The sequence below is a fragment of the Myotis lucifugus genome, unplaced genomic scaffold (genome assembly GCF_000147115.1).
Source record: "Myotis lucifugus unplaced genomic scaffold, Myoluc2.0 scaffold_0, whole genome shotgun sequence".
Taxonomy (NCBI): Eukaryota; Metazoa; Chordata; class Mammalia; order Chiroptera; family Vespertilionidae; genus Myotis; species Myotis lucifugus.
Window position 1 is genome coordinate 35550118 of NW_005871048.1, and position 20090 is coordinate 35570207.

General features: G+C 44.6%; 1 protein-coding gene across 3 annotated transcripts in view; it reads left to right on the forward strand.

The window, feature by feature from the left end:
• Window positions 1-19151, forward strand: part of SERINC5 (serine incorporator 5) — a 96821-nt gene extending 77670 nt beyond the window's left edge. For all 3 annotated transcript variants that reach the window (XM_023750383.1, XM_014451309.2, XM_006081273.3), the window contains 5 exons: window positions 1448-1574; window positions 8293-8359; window positions 11134-11173; window positions 12086-12230; window positions 14201-19151. In XM_023750383.1, coding sequence (XP_023606151.1) covers window positions 1448-1574; window positions 8293-8359; window positions 11134-11173; window positions 12086-12230; window positions 14201-14348 — 527 coding nt within the window. In that variant the 3' untranslated portion in view covers window positions 14349-19151. The remainder of the gene's footprint in view (window positions 1-1447; window positions 1575-8292; window positions 8360-11133; window positions 11174-12085; window positions 12231-14200) is intronic.
• Window positions 19152-20090: the final 939 nt, after the last annotated feature.

Here is a 20090-nt window from a genome sequence, read left to right on the forward strand (position 1 = left end):
GAGAGATAGAAACATCAATGATGAGAGAGAATCATTGATTGGCTGCCTCCTGTACGCCTCCTACTGGGGATTGAGCCCGCAGCCCAGGCATGTGCCCTTGACCAGAATCGAACCCAGGACCTTTCAGTCCGAAGTCCGACGCTCTTGGATATAATTTTTTTTAAACAAAGTTCTATTTTGACTAAGTTTATTTAAACCTGGTCTCTTTAGGGCTTTATAACTATATATTAATCTCTGGTTTTAACTTATTGGGGTTTTAGTTAACATAGTTTTCTTTTTAATGGCAGGTATCACTTAAAAACAAAAAAACCACAACTTTTATTTTTAATTTCAGGTGGTACTACTTAAATAGCAAAGTTCATATTTGGTCAGTTTTTAAGAAAACATTTTTCACTGGCCTAAGAATAAAGATTCCTTTAACCACAGCATACACAGTTATGTTTCCTGTTCAAGTGTGAGTACTAGTAATAATTTTAGTCCAACTTCAAACGCTTAGAATGTACGTTTGTAAAATGGTTTCTGTCCCTTAGGGGACAGAGTTGGCAGTCAGACCTAGATTGGGTGTTCAAAATTGAAGACTGTGTTAGACAAAAAATAAACTACCACCGATGGTAATACTACAGAAATCTTTGTTATGTAGCCTCTCAAAATATTTTTAAAATCCAGGCAACCTCAGTAGGTTCCCAGGTTACAGCCTGAAAGAGGTCACAGCCATCCTGTTACTGGCAGTAAAATGACTTGTCATCTGGGGGAAGTTGTGGGCAGATAGCTGTTATCTGATACTCAGTTGGTAGTTGAATGCCCTTATCACACCTCCAGAGAGAGTGATCAATTATCTGTACATTATTTCTGTTCAGCGGCTGCCAAATAAACTGAAAAATGAACCTAAGTTGCCCTGGTGGGTGTTTCTCAGTGGTTAGAAAGTCGCCCCAAGCACCAAAGGGTGAGGGGTTTGATTCCAGTCAAGGACACATACCTGGGTTGCAGGTTTGATCCCTGGCCCGTGTGGGAGACAACCAATCGATGATGTGTCTCTCTCACATTAATGTTTCTCTTTCTTTCTCTGTCTTATCCCCTTTCTCCATTTCACTCTCTCTGAAAATCAATGGAAAAAAAGATCTTTGAGTGAGGATTAATGACAACAACAAAAAGAATCTAAGTGTACTGTGTAATATTTGAATAGTGGTGAAAAAGAGCAAGGCTCTTGCAAAGGTCGTGAACTGAAGAGCCCTTTAGAATCGGGGGTCCTGTGTGCAGAGGTGTGAGGTGGGAGAGGGGTGCTTTGAAATAGCCACAGTCTAGCCTGAGTCGAGTTGTACTATAGAGTAGAAGTTCCCAGTGGTAAGTCTTGACTCTTCTAAGCTACCTGAATTTTCCCCAAATGAGTGAGTGAGTTACAGCAGGTTTTTCTGATTTCACTGTGGTTACTTTGTTTTTCCTTTGCAAGATCCGGGTGCACATGGGAAGAACGTTACGATCTGTGTGCCTGACTTTGGTCAGGACCTGTACAGAGACGAAAACTTGGTGACTGGACTGGGTACCACTCTCTTGTTTGCGTGCATCTTATATTCATGGTAAGTTTTAGGATTGCCTGAGCTCATCTTCACAGACTTTTAATGTGCAGGAGAAGAATTTAAATAAGTTTTAGCAGCTGCGAGGCAGCAAAACAAATGCCTTCTGAGGAAGAAGGAGAATAGAAATAATAGGTGTTTGGACTTCATTTGTCTTATATTTATAGGGAATAAATAAAATCAGGATGTGATACGTTGCAACCCTTTAAAAGACGATTGAATATTACTTGCTAAAGCATTACTGGACGGCAAGTGAACACAAAGTGAGGTATGCACCAGGATGTTTGGGGAACTTTCTAATCCAAGGGAAATACCATTTGTTCTTTTGTTGATGCAAAACACAAAGCACTACGTACACGGTCATTTTGTGCCTTGTCTAGGAAAGACAGGAAGTACCCCCCTTTTCTTTTTATGCTAAAACCCACAGTCCCATTAAGGAGTCCGGAACTCCCCAAAAGTAGGTGTGATACGTAAGCAGGCTGCATTTCACATGCTTACGGTGAGGGTTCTTAGACCTTTAAAATGTTTAAAAGATTGCTAGAGAGAGAAAAGTAAGGGCTAGAAATGGTTCGTTTCTTATTCTGGATAGATGTTTCACTGATAATTACATTCCCCTTTGACAGTAACCTTTTCATGTTTAGGTTTTACTTCTGTGTTCTATTGGATATGTTTCAGTATATAAACATTTCAACTTGTCCTGGGCGCATTATAATCTTCCTTTGGCTGAAATGAAATGATGCTGATGGTGATACCTTGTGTAAATAAAACATCTTTCTGGGCAAGTTGGCATTTTCTCTTATAGCTTCTACCACCCCCTAATGTTAGAAAGGGACCAAGTACTTGCTTGTGTTGCAGGTAGTGGTGACATTGGTGCTCACTCTGTCTTTGCCGTGGTGACAGTCTCCTCGTTGCACCAGGAGGGGCCATGGTGTTAGTACACCCAGCCCCAGGGAAAAGCCCCAGGACTGAAAATCAATCTGTAAACAGAGGGCAGAGGAGGAGGCTGGCCTCTCCAGTCTGGTAATTAGCAGGGTTTTTTGAGGAAAACTGACGTCCGAGGCGTGTCGTGGGTGGTTGTAGGACCAAATGGATCCCTGTGCCTCTAGGCAGGTGCCAAAGGATTATTTAGGGTAAAGGGGGGATGGTGCTCCAACACTGTCAGGCACGGGAATTACTTTACGTGCTTGACCAGGTCAGGACAACAACCTGTTCCAGGACCAGCACGTAGCAGGAGTCAAGGGAGGCTGCGAAGTTATGTCAGATGAACATTAGTTATTATCAGACCTTCTCTAAGCGGGGTTTGCAGAACCTCTGTTCTGGCCCAGGTCTAGCTTGCCAAGCAGACAGCGGCTGTCATGGAACAGCCTCTCCTGCACACCTGGTGACCAGTTTCTGGCCTTTTATTTTTAATGATGACACGATTGTTCACTGAGTACTACTTATAAACAGAAATAGATAGGATTCGGGCCCAAATCAATGAATGTTTTCAGAAAAAAACATAAAGGCGCCCAAGTTTTGAATCCTGATTCTCAGCTCTTCCTTCTTTTGAGCAAGCCTTTTCTTCCCGAGTCTGTTATTGTTGGGCTTTCGGGGAAAAGGGCAGCAACATGGCTAATTTCATTGGTCTCTCAAATGTTTTTTCTGAATTGGCCTATTAAAAACACTGCTAAGTCAAGTGAGGATAAAGTAGGTTACTAAACTATAAATACAGAGTATTCCATTTTAAAAATAAAATATAGTTGTGTTTATGTATATAGAAAAAAAATCAGGAAGGAAAGGAACCAAATTTGTAATGGTGGTGACTTTTTTTTTTTCAGTAATCTTCACCCAAAAATATATATTTTTTCCCATTGCTTTTTCATAGAGTGGAAGGGACGGGGGCGGGGGGGGGGGGGGGGGGGGCGGAGAGAGAGAGAGAGAGAGAGAGAGAGAGAGAGAGAGAGAGAAGAGAGAGAACTGGGGACAAACCTGCAACCCAGGTATGTGCCCTTGACCTGAATCGAACCCACAACCCTTCCTTGTGCGGGCTGACGTTGTACCACTGAATCATACTGGCCAGGGTTATGATTTATTTTTATTCTTGTTATCAGAAAAAAAAAAACTGTAAAGAACTTTGAAAGATTAAAATCATATGTTTTTGTGGGTTGCTAGATACCTAAAAAAATGTTTGCCCCTTAGGTAAGGCAGGGCTTGGATTTGCTTTAAACCTATCAATGGAAAGATGGCAAAAATTCTACTTAGTGCTGATAGAATTGCCACAAATGGTGTCATTTTGCAGCATGGACTTTTTACCCTATCAGATTTTCACCGCCACCCTTGAATGAGTGATGCTAAATAAAACATCACTTCTTCCGGACCTCAGAGGCACCATGGTGGAGGTTGGTATGGTCTGGGGACTCTGGTCTGATAGTCCCCAAAAGATAACAACGTTCAAAGCTGACAGCTGCTACTTAAAGTCTGTCTAAATGCCAATAGCAAATGTTAATCGAATGCTAGTAATTAAACTGCAAAACCATAGTGCTGGATGGAAGAGGAGGTGGGAAACAGCAGCCACACACCAAGCCGAGGGCAGGGTAACCAGGTGGCGCCCGGGGTGTGTGTAACACACTGTGAAGCTCCACAGAGGGGGGGGGAGGGGGGGTGTGGTGTGTGTGTGTGTGTGTGGGGAGATCAATGTTTGCTCAGTCGTCACTGCCGGGAAGTGAGTTCAGGCCTAGTGAGTAGAGCGGTGAATAAAGGGAATTCCTGGGGGGGGGGGGGGGGGGGGCGGCCAATCAGGAGATCAGGAGGTTTTCAAATCACGGCTTCTAGAGTTTATGTTTTCTTCCCAGACTCAGAGGAATGAAAGTTTGGAAGATGTTACAAAAAGAGGTTGGGTGGAAACTGTCATTTGCACACGATTGCAGGAATTTCTAGAAATGATAGAATCTGTAGGAAGCTAAAAGACTAGGTGGTGTGTATGCACATTAAAGGGAGAAGAAATCACCCATTTTCAATGAAAATCCAGGATTGCTGGGCTGACTTTTCCATAAGGTCATAGAAGGCTCACTGTGCTGTCTTCTTACCTATTCATGTATAGGAGTCCCCCCTACACACGCGTTCCACCGCCCCCCCCCCCCCCCCCACACACACCACTTTAGGGGCTCTCATGATGACTTCTATCCTCAGTTCCTGGTTCTCTGTTCCAAGTCCTGCTGCTGACACACTCGCTGTGAGTGTGTTTTGCTCTTTTGTGGTCTCAGCTTGAAGAAGGGCTCAGCCCAAACTCACTCCCTGGCTTTCTGACTGAGGCCACCCTTTCTCCAGACCCCCTTCTGCTGCCTCCAGGCATCACTGTGAGGAGGAAGTGTCACAGCTTGGACCCCATGCAGGAGCGCCCCAATGGCTCATTCTATAGGCCGGTCCCCCCACACCCTCCTCGGCCTGGCTCCTTGTGACAGGCCCTGGCTTCCCCCAGCTATTCCTTAATTCCCTCCTTGGCCTCTAGATTTTGAGAGTATTCTTCTGTTGGTTTCAAGTTCAAGCTGTCAGACTGGATAGGATTCTGGAGTCAATCGAGTTCAATCCCCTCACTGTACCTAAAAGAAAATGGGTATGGAGCCTATTCCTACAGCTCTGCACCCCCGATTTCAGGACACCTCTCCTTGAGTCTCTTTTGCTGGGCTATTTGGAGAGACGGGTCAGAACTTTTCCCCTTGTGTTGGCTTGGAGTAAGGTCCATTCTTCACTCTGGTAGAAAGATAAGCTAGATGACTCACATAATTACATTATCAGGAGGCACTTGTGTTGTGAAACATTACCCAGCTACTTCAAATTCCTAGACAGCTTACACAAGAAAGGATTATATTTTCTCTTAAGCATAACAAAAACTGGATATAAAGTTATAAAAGCTAAGAAATAATCTTTATTAAATTTCCAACTGGCTAGTTGAAAATGGGACATTCACAGCCATGTTGCATACTGTGTGAACACAGATACAAGGTTGGTAAGTTGGCATTAGAGAGATTGGCTTAAAAAGAGAAAAATTGGTGAATCAAGGAGGGCTATCTATTCTCGTGTGTTCTGGGCCTGATACTCTGCTTTAAGAGAAAGGGAGGGGGTGTATCTTACTTTGGGAATCCTCCACTTGCCAGCCAGCCAGCTAGAAATTCCCATGTTCTGCACCGGGACCTGCTGAGCCCTGCCCCACGCTCCCCAAGGACTCTGGTCTCCTTTGGGAGCTGTGCGTCACCATTTACACAGCAGCAGGAACATAATTGAATTCACCACACAAAGGCTGGGAACGGCCATGGGACCTCTCAAAGGCCTGCCCTGCAAGTGTGTGAGGGAATCAGAATCTGTGGTATCCCATAGGAAAGTCTGCACATGGTTTTTGTGATTTTCTGTAATCTGGGGGCATTTGGCCAGTGCCAGAAGCACCTGTGTTTGAATCTCTTTGTCACTGTGGGCAGGGCAGTGGTTCCTGGGCAAAGGTACAGAGAGGCATCTTATCTTTTTGGTTGTGACGATGCCTGAAAGCCACTGCTGGCTTTTTGTGACGGGGACCAGGCACAGTGGCCATATGTTAGTCTCCTGCGCCCCCCACAGGGAGTCCTGGTTAACACCACTCACATTTTAGGTCTAGGAGATAAGAGATTATGGATAATCCGGGAATTATTTTACAATAGTTTGTCTTGCGCTGACCAAACAGATGGGTCAATAACAGCCAGAATGCAGACAGTAAGAATTTTCTATGTTTTGTAAGAGCTTGTAAAAACAATATTTTCTTAATAATTCCAAGAAGAGTGTTTTGTGGGGAAAGGCCACTACTGAATAAAGACCTTATTGTACAGTAACATCTGCTTGTAGACGTCACACATCACAATGAACTGAATATAGGTACTTCAAGAAGGATAAAAAGTTCCCCTTTCAGTGCTGATGGTGGAAGTGAAGCCGCAAAAGTGCCAGAATCAAAGCTTTGTTTTTCTGAAACCATCTATTGCAAAGAATTTATAAAATGAATATATATTCTACACTCTTTAAAGAATATCATCTTTTAGACGAAAATTCCAGATACTGACCTGTTCCTAAAATTGAAAGTTATATTTATCCCCATGGAAACTGTATACTATCTTAAATCATAATTCAAAGGCACAAAATATAGCACACTTAAATGCAGGAGCAAGGTGTAAATTTCCTGGGTGCACAGCCATTGGAATGTTTCTGTCATTCCTCTACCCAGGCTCAGAGTCAGGAAGTGGGAGTAGAGTGGGCCTCAATTAGCATCCATCTGTTCAAAGCAGAAATGAAAGTGATGCTATTGGTCTTCACTGGACCACAAAAGAAGCAGTAGCTTGGATCCCAGAGGACCTTTTTATGACTAAGGCTTTTTATTGTTTACTAGAAGCCCAGTGCATGAATTCGTGCACATTGAAAAGAAATTAATTAGAAGAAATATTTTAGAGGCCAGGGAGGGACTGCAGGAGGTTGGCTCCAGGGCATGTCCAGCCCATCTCGCCCAGTCCCCATCGGGGCTGATCAGGGCCGGCTTGCTGGGGAGGGACCGCGGGAGGGCTCCAGGGCGTGTCTGGCCCATTTCACCCAGTCCCATTTGGCCAGACCCCAGCAGCAAGCTAACCTACTGGTCAGAGCATCTGCCCCCTGATGGTCAGTGTGCATCATAGCAACTGGTCAAGTGGTTGACCAAACAGTCGACAAAACGGTCGACCAATCAGTTGGACACTTAGCATATTAGGCTTTTATATATATAGATTTGCATCTCATTGATCTCTTCTCTCCTTGGGAAAGAGGATGAGAATGAGCAGAGAAGGCAGTGTTTCCTCATGAGGTTTATTTGGTTGAAAAGAACCTGCTAATTCCTGCCTCTACTAGGCAACACTCCCCAATCTGTCACCCTCCCACACACATACCACTCTACCTGCCTCCAGATTAGCACCGAAGCTGCATTAAGGGCAGGGATTTCACTGAGTCCCCAGTGCTTAGAATAGGGCCTGACACGTGGCAGGCCTTCAGTAAATATTTGCTAAGCAAATTTATACAGTTAAATGGAACCCTAAAGTATAATTTGCTTAAAATGTCCCCCCCCCCTTTTCCCCTAGGGAAAATAAATACTTTTTTTACTCCTGTAAGTAAAATTTTATAACATTTTGCCTCTCAAGGTATGGGGAAAGTGGCAACTAGTTAGTCTATATTGAATTTTTTTTAAAAAATCACACCCACAACTAGTTAGTCTATATTGAATTTCTAAACAGAAAACCTTGTTCTGCCATAGGCTGATTACCACAGTAAGTAATGTGACCTTTGTTTTTCATGCCCTGGATTTTTATTGCCATCTCTGGGTTCCTCTGTTGCTTTTGATCCCTTCTAAGTGAGAATGGTCAAAGGGAGGGGAATGATAAAAGTGAAATCAGAAAATTATTTTGGCAGTTAAGGGAAGAGAGGCAAAAACCAAGATAATGAGACCAAAAGACATCTTATTTTTCTTTACAAACTTCTCTTTGCACAAAATGATCTAATGCGATTCATGTCAACAACATTAGCTATAGAATCGGTCAGCCAGTTTTGGAATACAGTGGGTATTTAAATAGACTACATTTATCTAAGTGGGGAGGACTGTGGGTGTCGTGAGTCTCTCACTGGACATTGTCCAGCGGCCCTGCCCTTCCTCTGATGGGACATAGCACGTCCATGTGCTCTGCTGACCTTTCTGTTTGTTTCCTAGTTTGACATCGACAACGAGATCGAGTTCCGATGCTCTGCAGGGGCGCCATGCAGCTCCCGAACTGGAAGTAAGTTCCTTTCCTTTTCCTGTCCTGCTTTTCTCAGAAGACCCACTTCCCAGGAAGGCTTTGTATGTTTATTTGTATCTTTATTGATCTGCATTCCATGATCCCAAGAAGACAGTTTTTATTCATAAAGAAATATCCTATATATACTATGGGATTAAAATCCTTGATTTTCCTCCAACAAGATTGGCCTCTTGTGTGGCATCCTGCTGCCCACCTCCCACCAGAGGCCGGGGTGGCTTTGTCAAGCTGTTCTTTGTTCTTCTGTCATAATGGAATGTGTGTGGTTTTCTACAATTTCTAGTCCATTCCTCTGTTTTATACCTGCCTGTGCCCTCCATACATAGCACAACTGTGAGGCTATGTAACAGCTGTTCCGAAGGAGGAGAGAACGATGGAGAAGGGGAGGAGCAGCATCTGCTGTATGCCACACGGCTGAGCATTGTCTGCACATTAGCTTATTTAAGGGTGTCAGTTCCATCAGGTGGGCATTTCACTGGGTAAAGAATTGTGAACAATAGGTGTCCAAGGAATCATACTGGTCGGCAGATGCCAGTGGTCAGCAGAGTGTATTTTATTACAGTGGAACATCCAGGGTTTAAAAAGGTCTAACCAGATGGAGGCAGCCAGGAAACAATTCAGCCCTGACCCCAAGAATGGAAAGTCCAGTGATAGCTAAGACTTGTGGCACTTGCTATGTTCCAGGCACTGTGCTAGGCGCTACATATGTCATTTCATTTTATCCTCATAAAAACCCAATGAGGGTTTTCTCTCCTTTTGCAAAGTCATTTAAACTTTTGATTTGCCAGCATGTAACCATGAGCCTGTGTTCCTAACCACCACTGATAACCAAGAGCTCAGCTGCTGCTCCTGGCCTGGCTGGGCTGGGAACCCTGCCTGGCATCCCGCCCTGGCTGCATCCTAATAGCTTTCCCTGGATTTAAGAGCCCTGGCTTATCTGATGGGCGCTTCCTTCTGCAGCTGCGTCTCTGGGGATGGTCTCTCCGGCACCTGACCTGGAGAGAGGGAACCGTTGTGAAGGCTTGTCAGTCTGCCAGCATGATTCCCCAGCTCTTTCTGTCACTTAAAAAAGAGACTGAATAAGAGAATGAATAAGGAGACTGAATAAGAGAATGGTCTCTGGAAGGCAGGCGTTTGTTCTCACCACCGACTGGGTGACCACCTGCTGGGGTGGTACCTTATGGTTTCAATATCCCTATCGTGCACAGAGTTAATGTGCAAAGAACAGCGAGTCTCTAAGTACGATTTGAGAGAGGATGTTTTTCTTTTTCCGAGGAAAATGTCCGGTGTTTCCTCCGGAAATGGGGAGCATGCAGGATGGGTTTGCTCCCCTTGCATCACGTTTCACAGGGTGCTCCTTTGAAAGAGAGTTCGTTTCTTGTGGTAACTGAAGCTTCTGAAGAACTGGGATCCCAGCACACCATGTCTTGGGCCCCCTGAATGAATTAGTGAGTCTTTGTGCCACTCGATGCAAGATTCTGTCAAGGCCAGTCCCTCTATTACAAGTTCCCTTGATGTAGGAGGGAAGCAGGGACGTGGCCGTGAGGTGGATAAATGGGGCGAAGGCCTAGGCTCCCATGTCCTTGTCCTTGGCTCTGTTCTTTGTAGTAAAGATATTATCAGCCGGAGTGTCCAGGACCCAGCACTTCCCAGACCTCCTTGGTACTTGTGTTTCTTATCTGTTTACGAGCGTACTTCTGAAGTCATGTAGTTATTGTTCATAACCTGATATTTTTAAAATTAAGTTTATTATGTTGAGTAAGTTAGAAACGTGGTACGAAATTTGAAAGATACCAAAGGCTCTTCAAAGGGAAGTATCCCACCCATCCCTGTCCCCCACACCCCCGTGCCATTTGAGCGGCCTGATTTTTACAGGAAGTGTAGGTAGGCCTCCTGCTTCCAGATCCCTTCGTGTTACCATCGCTGATTCTCTTGGCTCCATCACTTCCTAGATGTCACATGCTACTGGTTGCCTCTTGTGAGTCATGGGCCTTGGAGTTCTCATCCCGCACTCATGTCCCAGCTCCTTTCACTAAGCTAGTTGCCTGACCTCAGTCTCTTCAACTGTAAATGGGAATATCATCCCAGCCTCAGAGGTTGGAGAGGGTGTAATGAAGTAGCGAGTAGAGCAAAGCACCAGGAGTGAGCTCCATGAGAGCCGGGACCTTGTCTCATTCACTTTGTGTTTCAGGTTGAGTTTTTCAGAGGCAGCTGCCCAGGTAGTTTGATGAGCAGGAGATATATTAGTAAAAGGAAAGTGAGAAAAGAAAGGGAAGAGGCAGAGTGGACCGAGGGTGATGTTGAAGGGCGCCGCAGGCCGGACACATCTTTGCTGACCCCCAACAAGTGCTCCAGGGAAGATGTGGCCTATCGGGCCTGACCCCAGGGGTCAGTGGCTGCTCCCTTTCCCCCCTGCTGTGGGATTCATTCCTGTGGCTTGTCCAGGAAGGGCTTGCCCTCAGGCAGGGTGACTGCTGGGGCAAAGCCTGGGAGCTGCAGTGTAGACTGTCTGACACAGCAGGCGCAGGAACTGAGTGTGTCCTTTGAAGGCAGCTCCCCTCCGTCCATTGTATTTCCCATCACCAGCACCCGGAGGATCTGGGAAGAGCAGGTGCTTCGTTAACACCTCCCGAAGGGGTAAAGTGTGCAGTTCCAGGCCTGGGATATAATTCAGACGGGGGCAGCGTGGTCGTAAGTGCTTTACTGGTGTGGGGAGTGGAGAGCAAGTCACCTGACTGTTGGTTTTGCTCTCTCAGGTAGCTCGGTGTTGCTTTTGCTTCGGTCCCTATGGAGAAGGTGAGTAGAGAACTTGCCCTCTATGCATCTGTGTGGCCCTGCAGACCTGTCGCTCTAGTCTGTAGGCATTTGGGATTCACGTACAAATAACTGAATGGTAAGGGGAAACTTTTTTCCACAGACAGTTTACCGTGTACATACTTTTCATACTCTCCCCAAAGGGTTGTGAGGTTTTCTTGGTTTGTTTCGCTATTCTGGCAGGCAAGAAATCAGTCTAATATTTTGGCTCATATTTAAGTTATACAGTGAGATTTAGAGAAGCAGAAAGTACATTTTTTAAAGGAATGAAAATTTGGAAAATACCAAGAGGTCCTGACACCATAATTTGGACCATTCTTTTCCTCAACTTAACTTTTCTTCTTGAATTGGAGGATCCCAGGGGCTTGAGGAGTTCTCTACTCTTTCTCACTTTCTTCTGAGCTTATAATAAGTTTTGTGTTTTAATGGCTTTTTTCCCCTGCTCTATTAAATAGGGCAGCTCAGTTGGTTAGTGCGTGGTCCCTACTAGTATATGCCAAGGTTGTGGGTTCAATCCCTGGTCAGGGCACATACAAGAATCAACCAGTGAGTGCATAAATAAGTAGAAAAACGAATTGATGTTTCTCTCTCTCCCTCTTTCTCTCGCTCTCTCAAATCAATAAAAATAAATAAACTTGACTTGATCCCTCAATAAGATTTAAAATAAATAAATAAAATATATGGGATGTTAGGTAACTCATCCTGTTCAGGAAGGTTCTGGGGTAGGGTAGGGGGTTTGTGCTTTTGGCATAGATGAAAATGCCTTAAGGTACAAGTGGCTTTTGGCATCTTTCCTATGGAACAGCCCCTGGGTTGAAGCGAGTGTGTCTTTGCTAAAGCGGTCAGTGTGCATGTGTTCACTCATTGAGCTGGTGCTGGCTTTGTGGTTCACAGACACTGAAGACCCGCAGAATATGAAAGAGGGGCCGGGCGTCATTTATGACGAGAAGAGAAGCACCGTCTACAGCTATTCCTATTTCCACGGAGTCTTCTTTTTGGCTTCCCTCTATGTGATGATGACCGTCACCAACTGGTTCAAGTGAGTGGCCCGCCTTCGTAGGGGTTTTAGAAGGGGCAGTCTTTATAAAAGCAAGGTGAGTCCTGTTCCATATGGTGCTGAGGCACAGAGCAGATCTCCAGAGTCAGCTAAATGGTTTTCCAAGTCAAGCTGTGCTCACCTTTACCGAAACAGTTCAATTTAGTCTAGTGGCATACTTTTAACCCTGGGAATTGCCAAGGCTTACTGCAACTTCAAAAAAAAAAAAAAAAAAAAAGGAAGGTTAACTGCATATGGGTAGTCTTGAAGAACATGGTAATGGAGGAAGCACTTGGAATTCTTAAGTAATCATCTGCTTTTTAAAAATTGTATTAAATTTATTGTGGTGACATTGGGTGATAAGATTATAGTTTTCAAGTGTGCAGTTCCATAATACATCATCTGTATACATTCTCTGCATTGTGTATTTATCCCTTTTCTGCTTTGTATTTTGTCCTTTTTTTCTTCACACTTTGATGACAAAAGTTTAAAACAGCTTTTAAAAAAACTAATATGGAAATATAAAAAGTAACAGTGACTCCCTCCCCCAACCACTGCTAACAATATGGTATATCTTTTATTTTTTATATGCATTTACAATTTTTTAACATAAATATGATTACACATATTACCCCCCCCCCCCTTGAGGTTTTTTGTTTTGTTTGTTTTTTATTAACCTGGCGGTATAGGATACACCTGACTTTCCCTGTCACAACATAGAGACTCTTTTCCCTGTCACAACATACAGATTCTTTTTGCATTATTCTTTAATCCAAACTTTATGTTGGATACGAATGTGATATAAATTAGGATACACATAGGCTAGACATTTAGGCTTATTGTGCTTTCTTTCTATTCATTCCGCACACATTTGAGTGGCTCCTACGTGCCACACTGTTCTGGGTGGCAGGGCTTAGATTCTAATGGGGGGAGACCGTGAACCTAACCAGATACAGTGTGTCAGATTGTGGTGAGTGTTGGGGTGAAAAATGAAATGAGGAAGAGGAATGAGGAGTACCTTGTGGGGTTGGGGGTGGTGGGTGGTGGCTTCAAACAGAGTGATAATCTTCCCAAACATCTTCCTGAGGGAGAAGATAGGGAGGGAGCTTCTGATGCTGCCCCGTGATCCTTTGAAAATTCCTGAGAATTTCTGGCTTGGGAAACTGAAGAAGAAAATGGAGGGAGCTGTGATCAATTAGGCAGATAGTAAGTGTTGAGGATGTGGGGAACTTGGAACCCTCCTGCACTCCTGGGAGGACTGTAAAATGGTGCAGCTGCTTTGGAAAACAGTTTGGCAGTTCCTCAAAATGTTAAACATAGAGTTAGGACATGATCTGGCAATTCTACTCCCAAATATTACATCCAAGTGAAGATGAGGCACGTTTATGGCCACACAAAATCTTGTACACGGGGTGCACAGAGGCAGCATTGCTAATAACCAACAAGAGGAAACAACCCAAATGCCCATCAGCTGATGATGGGTAAACAAAACGTGCCGCATGCAGACAATGGAATACTACTCTGCAATAAAAGGGCGTACAGTACCAACACTGCTACAGCAGGGATACGCCTTGAAAACATTGTGCTGAGTGGAAAAAGCAGTCCCAAGAGGCCACGTGATTCCATATGAAAATGAAAATGTCCCAAATAGGCAAATCCATAAAGACCAAAAGTAGATGAGTGACTTCTGGGGGCAGGAAGAGGGGAGGAAATGGGCGGGCAGCTATGGGTGCAGGTTTTCTTTTTGGGGCGATGAGAATGTTCTAAAGTTGACCATGGTGGCAGTTCCACAAGTCTGTGCACATGAAAGTCCTTGAGTTGCAGGCTTTAAGTGGGTGTGAATTATATAAGAATTCAGTTAGGAAAACAAGAAAGGCTGGAGGGGGCAAAAGCAGGGAGACACTTGGTAGAAGAGGCCTTCTCCCACGGGTTCTCCTCCTACGCTGACCACGATGGCTCTCTCGTTCCCACAGCTATGAAAGTGCCTACATTGAAACCTTCTTCAGCGGGAGCCCGTCCATCTTCTGGGTCAAGATGGCCTCCTGCTGGGTGTGCGTGCTGCTGTACCTGTGGACGCTGGTGGCGCCCCTCTGCTGTCCTTCTCGGCAGTTCTATGTGTGAGGCCTGCAGCTGGAAGGGACGTCCTTTGAGCAAGCGTCCCAGGGGTCTGAGCGCTGACTGGCGCTTTTCGAAAAGCTGGCTTCCCCTGGCTTTCAGGGGAGGAAAAAATCACCTGATAAGCTTTTTAATTCTGAAATTCGAAAAGAAACTACCAAGTTATCCCGAAAGAATTGAAAATTTTAACCAAGTTGATCCTGAGTGATGCTGTGTTTTGTATGTGTCTTACCCCTAAAAACTGGGGTGGTGGTTAGGCTAATACTTTTCTTCTGCACGTTTTTACCAAAACAGTTTGGAGTATGACACCTCACAGGGGTAGAAATTTACCTTGTGTGGCCTGTCATTCTTATCCTTGGAATAGAAAACATGCCAAAAGCTTGAGCCTTCTGCCCCTGACAGAATGCAGACCCCTGTGCACACCTGGGCCCGCGGGACCCCGCACACAGCCCCCTGGTATTTATAGGGCACAAGAGGCAGCACCTGCTTTTAGCTCCACTTGTGCTGCTTCCTCCGGGCCCCCAGACGTTTCCCTTGGAAGTTGTGATGCTGGGAATCACATCTGCCGTTGTCCTGTCGCCCTTCCTCGAGGTCCCCTCATCCTTTCTGGGTTCAGTATCTTTGTTATGTGACAAAGCACAATTTGCTATCACCACCTGTGGAGCCAACACCCCCCCCCCCCCCCCCCCCCCCCGTATTATCACTACCTGATCGGAGTCACTGCAATAATTACGACTCTTATTTGTGGAGTTATTCACATGATTATAGAACAATATTCATGTTGTTTTCTTTGTCTGAACGATGGAGAGCTATGGTCTTACTTGTTCGTGCTATTAACAGTAATAATACTGTAGAGCCTTACCTGGAAGGTTGCTTCCTGGCTGAAGCCTGCTGCGCCCCTTTCAGTGTTAAGGTCAGCCCCCCAGTTTCTCTTCCACCTTGAGGCCTTTGAAATGTTAGAGACGGAGGGCTTTTGATTTCCAGATGTGTAAGGGGGCCACACCATTAATGGCCACTGTGGGGTTTTGCAGTAGATTTGCTGAGGTGGGGATCACAGGCAGCACCTTGACAGGGCTGACCAGATAAGCCGGTTAAACAAGTAGAAGTGACAAAATATACTTAGAAGGAAAGGTGGACGGACGGTGGGGCTTTTTAATGGAGCCGTCACCAGCATCCACAGAAAGTTCTAAAACACATACTTGTAAGCTAATCCTCAGGAGATACTGGACGTCGGGCAGCTGCCCAAGAAGATGTCCATTTTGGGTGCTGATGTTCTCGGTCAGGAAGAGAGTTTACTTGGTGGAAAGTCTGTTAGAGACCCCAGTGGAGACACCTCGGGGTGTCCTGTTAGCGTCTCGTGCAGGATGGAAGGACTCCTCAAACTCCCCAGCAGAGAAGGTCTGAGATGGAAAAGCTGGTCTGTGCCCCACTGTATGAGTTGGGCAGAATTGGGTCCCACGTCAGCTGGGCTCCAGTGTGCCAAAAAGCTGGCTTTGGGAATTAGCCAAATACTTCATTCCTACTTTTTTGCCCTCCTCCCAGGAAAACAAATACAACTATTGATTCTTCTGGGAACTTGCCTTATTGACAGTGTCTGAGATGCAGTTTTAAAAGGCACTTGTGTGTGAGAAAGAGCCTTTTGTTAGGCAGGAGCTCTTTGTGCTCAGCAGTTGAAAGATGATCTGGAGCCACAAAATGAAGAGCTGCCAGGGGCAGCCTACCCCGTGGGAGTGGAGCGCTGGGAGTGGGGACCGGTTGAGGGAGTGGGGCTGTGTGTGTAGCAGCAGCTTCCTGGTTGCTGCGGTGGCCAGTGCAGTGACCAAGGGCTCGGAGGAAGGGAGATTGGCTTTAGGAAAGACCACAGGAGGAGGCGGATCAAGAGCTGGGGTTGTATCAGTAACTAGCTTTGTTAGGTTTTCTTCCTGCTAGTTGGGTCTGGTAGCCAGCTATGTGACTTTGGAACTGGTCCTTACAGCAAGTCAAGGTCAGGCTGACAGAGTCGAGTATTGGCTGGCCTTTGTCGCCCCCGCCCCCTCCCCTGCAGAAAGATGCTCAGGGAAACACAAAAGGAAGGCCATTGCCAATGGCAGGGCCCTGGGCACTTCCTTCCTTAGCTTGCCCAGCCAACCCACGGTTTCCAGATGCTTAAGACTTGGTTTGTGGCCTGTAGTTCCTTTCTGAAATTTGGTCTGACACAAGAGGCATAATTACAGTCATCTGGTTTTTTGTTCTCAACTGAAAATTTAAGCAAGTGTATTTGAATGATCAAGAGAGATGTGGATGTACTCTGAGAACTGTGGGCATATAAATTAAGTTGACTTTCATGATTATTCATTGTAATAAACAATACTCAGGTGATGAGTCAACATTCAAATATAGGTTTAAAGAAGCCTATGTTTTTGTGCTATCGTGATTTAAGAAACTGGAAAAATTTTGCCAATTGCTTTGAATTGCTGTAACAATGGTGTTCATTTGGTAAATTCTTTTTTAACTAATAGACTTTTGCTTCCTACAACTTTTTGTACATAATTTAAAAAGTGCATCCCTAGAAGCTGCTGGTCAGATTCCTTTAGTGATGAAAGCCCAAAAAGTTTTAAAAACTCTGTTTCCTCTGTGCTATTCATCCAATGTGGGACATTTCCCCTTCATTTCCATGAGTAAAAAGACGGAGCGGGGGAGGGGCTCTTTTGCGAGTGTTGCTGTATATCCAGACATGTCACCTGACTGAATGCCAGAGACTTTTCTATCAAAGCTTTCGGACACCCTACTTTGTCCTTACTGGGTCTTGCTTTTGTCTTGGTTTTATTCTCACAGTTTCTTGGGAAATGGCTTGAAGGAATTGGTTGCCAGAGATATTTGGAGCTCCTTGGTGGTGTAATGGACTGTGTTCCTGTGGCTGTGGGAGAGTGAGGTTACTGGGGACCTGGGCCCTGGTGCCCGTCAGGAATGGCCAGCAGGGGGGCTCCCACACCAAAGTGTTTCGTTTTAGTTCCTCAGAAGTTTCTTCATTATGGGTGACCTCTATTTAGTGCTAGTTCCACCCACCCATTTGTCACCCTCTGCCTTTTTAATATGGCTTTGAAAAATTATGTGTTGCCCCAGCTGGTTTGGCTCAGTGGATAGAATGTTAGCTCACGGACTGAAGAGTCCCAGGTTTGATTCTGGTCAAGGTCACATACCTCGGTTGCAGGCTCAATACCTGGCCCTGGTCGGGGCATGTGCGAGAGGCAACCAATTGATGTATCTTTCACATCGATGTGTCTCTGTCTCTGTCTCTCCTCCCCTCCACTCTCTCTAAAAATCAATGGAAAAATATCCTCTATGAGGATTAACAAAAAAATTTAAATTATGTGCTTAATTTTGGCCAGAAGTTTACTACCATTGGTGCTTCATATTACCTATAAAAAGGGAATTCAGAGCCTGCATTTAAGCTACCTGGGCTTTTTTCTCCCTTGACTGCCTTTCTGAATAGCCTCTCAGTTTGCTGTGCATGCGTGTCCTGCCCCTCTTGGAAAGGAAAGAGGGTTTATCCTGAAACTAAGAAGGGGTGCCCTTGGGCTAAGACCCTGTTTGCACAGAGAGAACATTGGGCCTTCTTTCTTCAACCAGGGACAGTGCAGTAGCCATGCGGTTCTCTGTAGGACATCCTTCTTAATTTCCAATAGCACGAACTCCCTATGGCTTTGTTCTTAAGGCCATCGTGTTTCCTGCCATCTTTAATACAGTTGTAAAGACTCAGACGTTTTATTTTTTACTTTTTAAAAATATTTTTTTATTGATTTCAGAGAGGAAGGGGGAGAGAGAGAGAGAGAGAGAGAAAGAGAGAGAGAGAAACATCAATGATGAGAATAATCTATCAGCTGCCTCCTGCATGTCCCCTACTGTGGATCGAGCCTTCAACCCGGGCATGTGCCCTGACCAAACCATGACCTTCTGGTTCATAGGTCAGCGCTCAACCATACCGGCTGGGCAAGACTCAGACGTTTTAATACAGTGTTGCATTTCAGGCAGAGATGGGCTCTCTAAGGTTAGATCTACTTAATTTGGTCGGAGAGCTATTTATTTACACAGATCTTCGGAACTAATGCTCGACATTTTCAAGATCTTTCTCTTTTTTCTTCCTCAGTAAATCATTTGTAGAGATGTTCATTTTACCGAAGAGGCATCTTTTGTTTTGTTTTAAAGTAAAATTCTTTCAGCAAGATCTTAATTGGGGAAGGGTGGATTAAGAATACATATATCCAAATTCACTTCTATAGGAGTTTAATGATATATATGTGAGTAAAGTTATGGAAGAATTCTTGAAGGTAATCCTTTGGTGTGAAGGATCCTGGGAAATCCTCTCAGGTAAGGAAAGCAGATGTGTAATATATGTCTTGAGAGCTATTTATAAGAAATTTAAGAGGATTGTTTTGTTTTCATTAATTAAAGACTTAAGGTTTTTTTTTTTACTTTACAAAGAAAATTCTACAAAAATTTTATAGTCATAACTTTGTTAATTTTTTAAACTTTTCTGAAATAATTAGCTGTAGCCAAATTATGTGGTTTTGTTTTACAGTATTAGAATTTTAAAAATGTAATATATGTGGTAAATCTACTCTGAAATTTATAATGGTCTCAGATATGATTAGAGTTTTGGTAACTTTTAAATATTTCCCCCCTCTAGTCACAAAGGCAACTATGGATTTATATTTGTTTTTTGAATGCTAATTTTTCTATGAAGCGTCTGAAGTTGACCAGTCTTTTCCTATGTAGAAAACTCAAAACTTGTTAACTCTGTACTTTAATAAAATTTAAAACTGAAAACCATATTGTTTTTTCTCCCTTCTGTTGGACACGTTTATAATTAAAGTCTTGCAAGTTGTGTTTTCCAAGATGTTGCCTTCAAATGTTAATCGTAGAGGGGAAGGGAGGAGGAGAGAGACAGAGAGAGAAACATTGATGTGAGAGAGACACATCAATTGGTTGCCTCCCACACGGGCCCCGACCAGGGCTGGGGATCAAGCCTGACTGGAATCAAGCCCAGGATTCTTCAATCTGAGGGTGGGCTGACACTCTATCCACTGAGCCAAACTGACTGGGGCAGTGGTCGGCAAACCGCGGCTCGAGAGCCACATGCGGCTCTTTAGCCCATTGAGTGTGGCTCTTCCACAAAATACCACGTGCGGGCGCGCACGTACAGTGCGAAGTTGTAAGTAAAGTTTATTAAGTTAATTTTAGAGAACGTCGTGGAGTAAAAGAAGATGTAGTGTCGAGGATTGAGAAAGGTATGTTGAGATGGTTTGGACATATAGAGAAGATGAACGAAAGGAGATAGACGAAACAAGTATACAAGACGAGTGTGGATGGGAGAGTTGGAAGGGGTCGACAATTGGGCTCTCAGAAGAAATTTCAATCGTTGTACTGTTGATATTTGGCTCTGTTGACTAATGAGTTTGCCGACCACTGGGCTAGGGCAATCAACTCACTCTCTCTCTCTCTCTCTCTCTCTCTCTCTCTCTCTTAAAATATATTTTATTGATTTTTTACAGAGAGGAAGTGAGAGGGATAGAGAGTTGGAAACATCGATCACCTGCCTCCTGCACGCCCCCTGCTGGGGATGTGCCTGCAACCAAGGTACATGCCCTTGACCAGAATCGAACCCGGGACCCCTCAGTCCACAGGGGATGCTCTATCGCTGAGCCAAACCGGTCAGGGCAATCAACTCTCTCTTAAGCTTCTTAGAGTCTGTTATGTTCTCGAGAACAA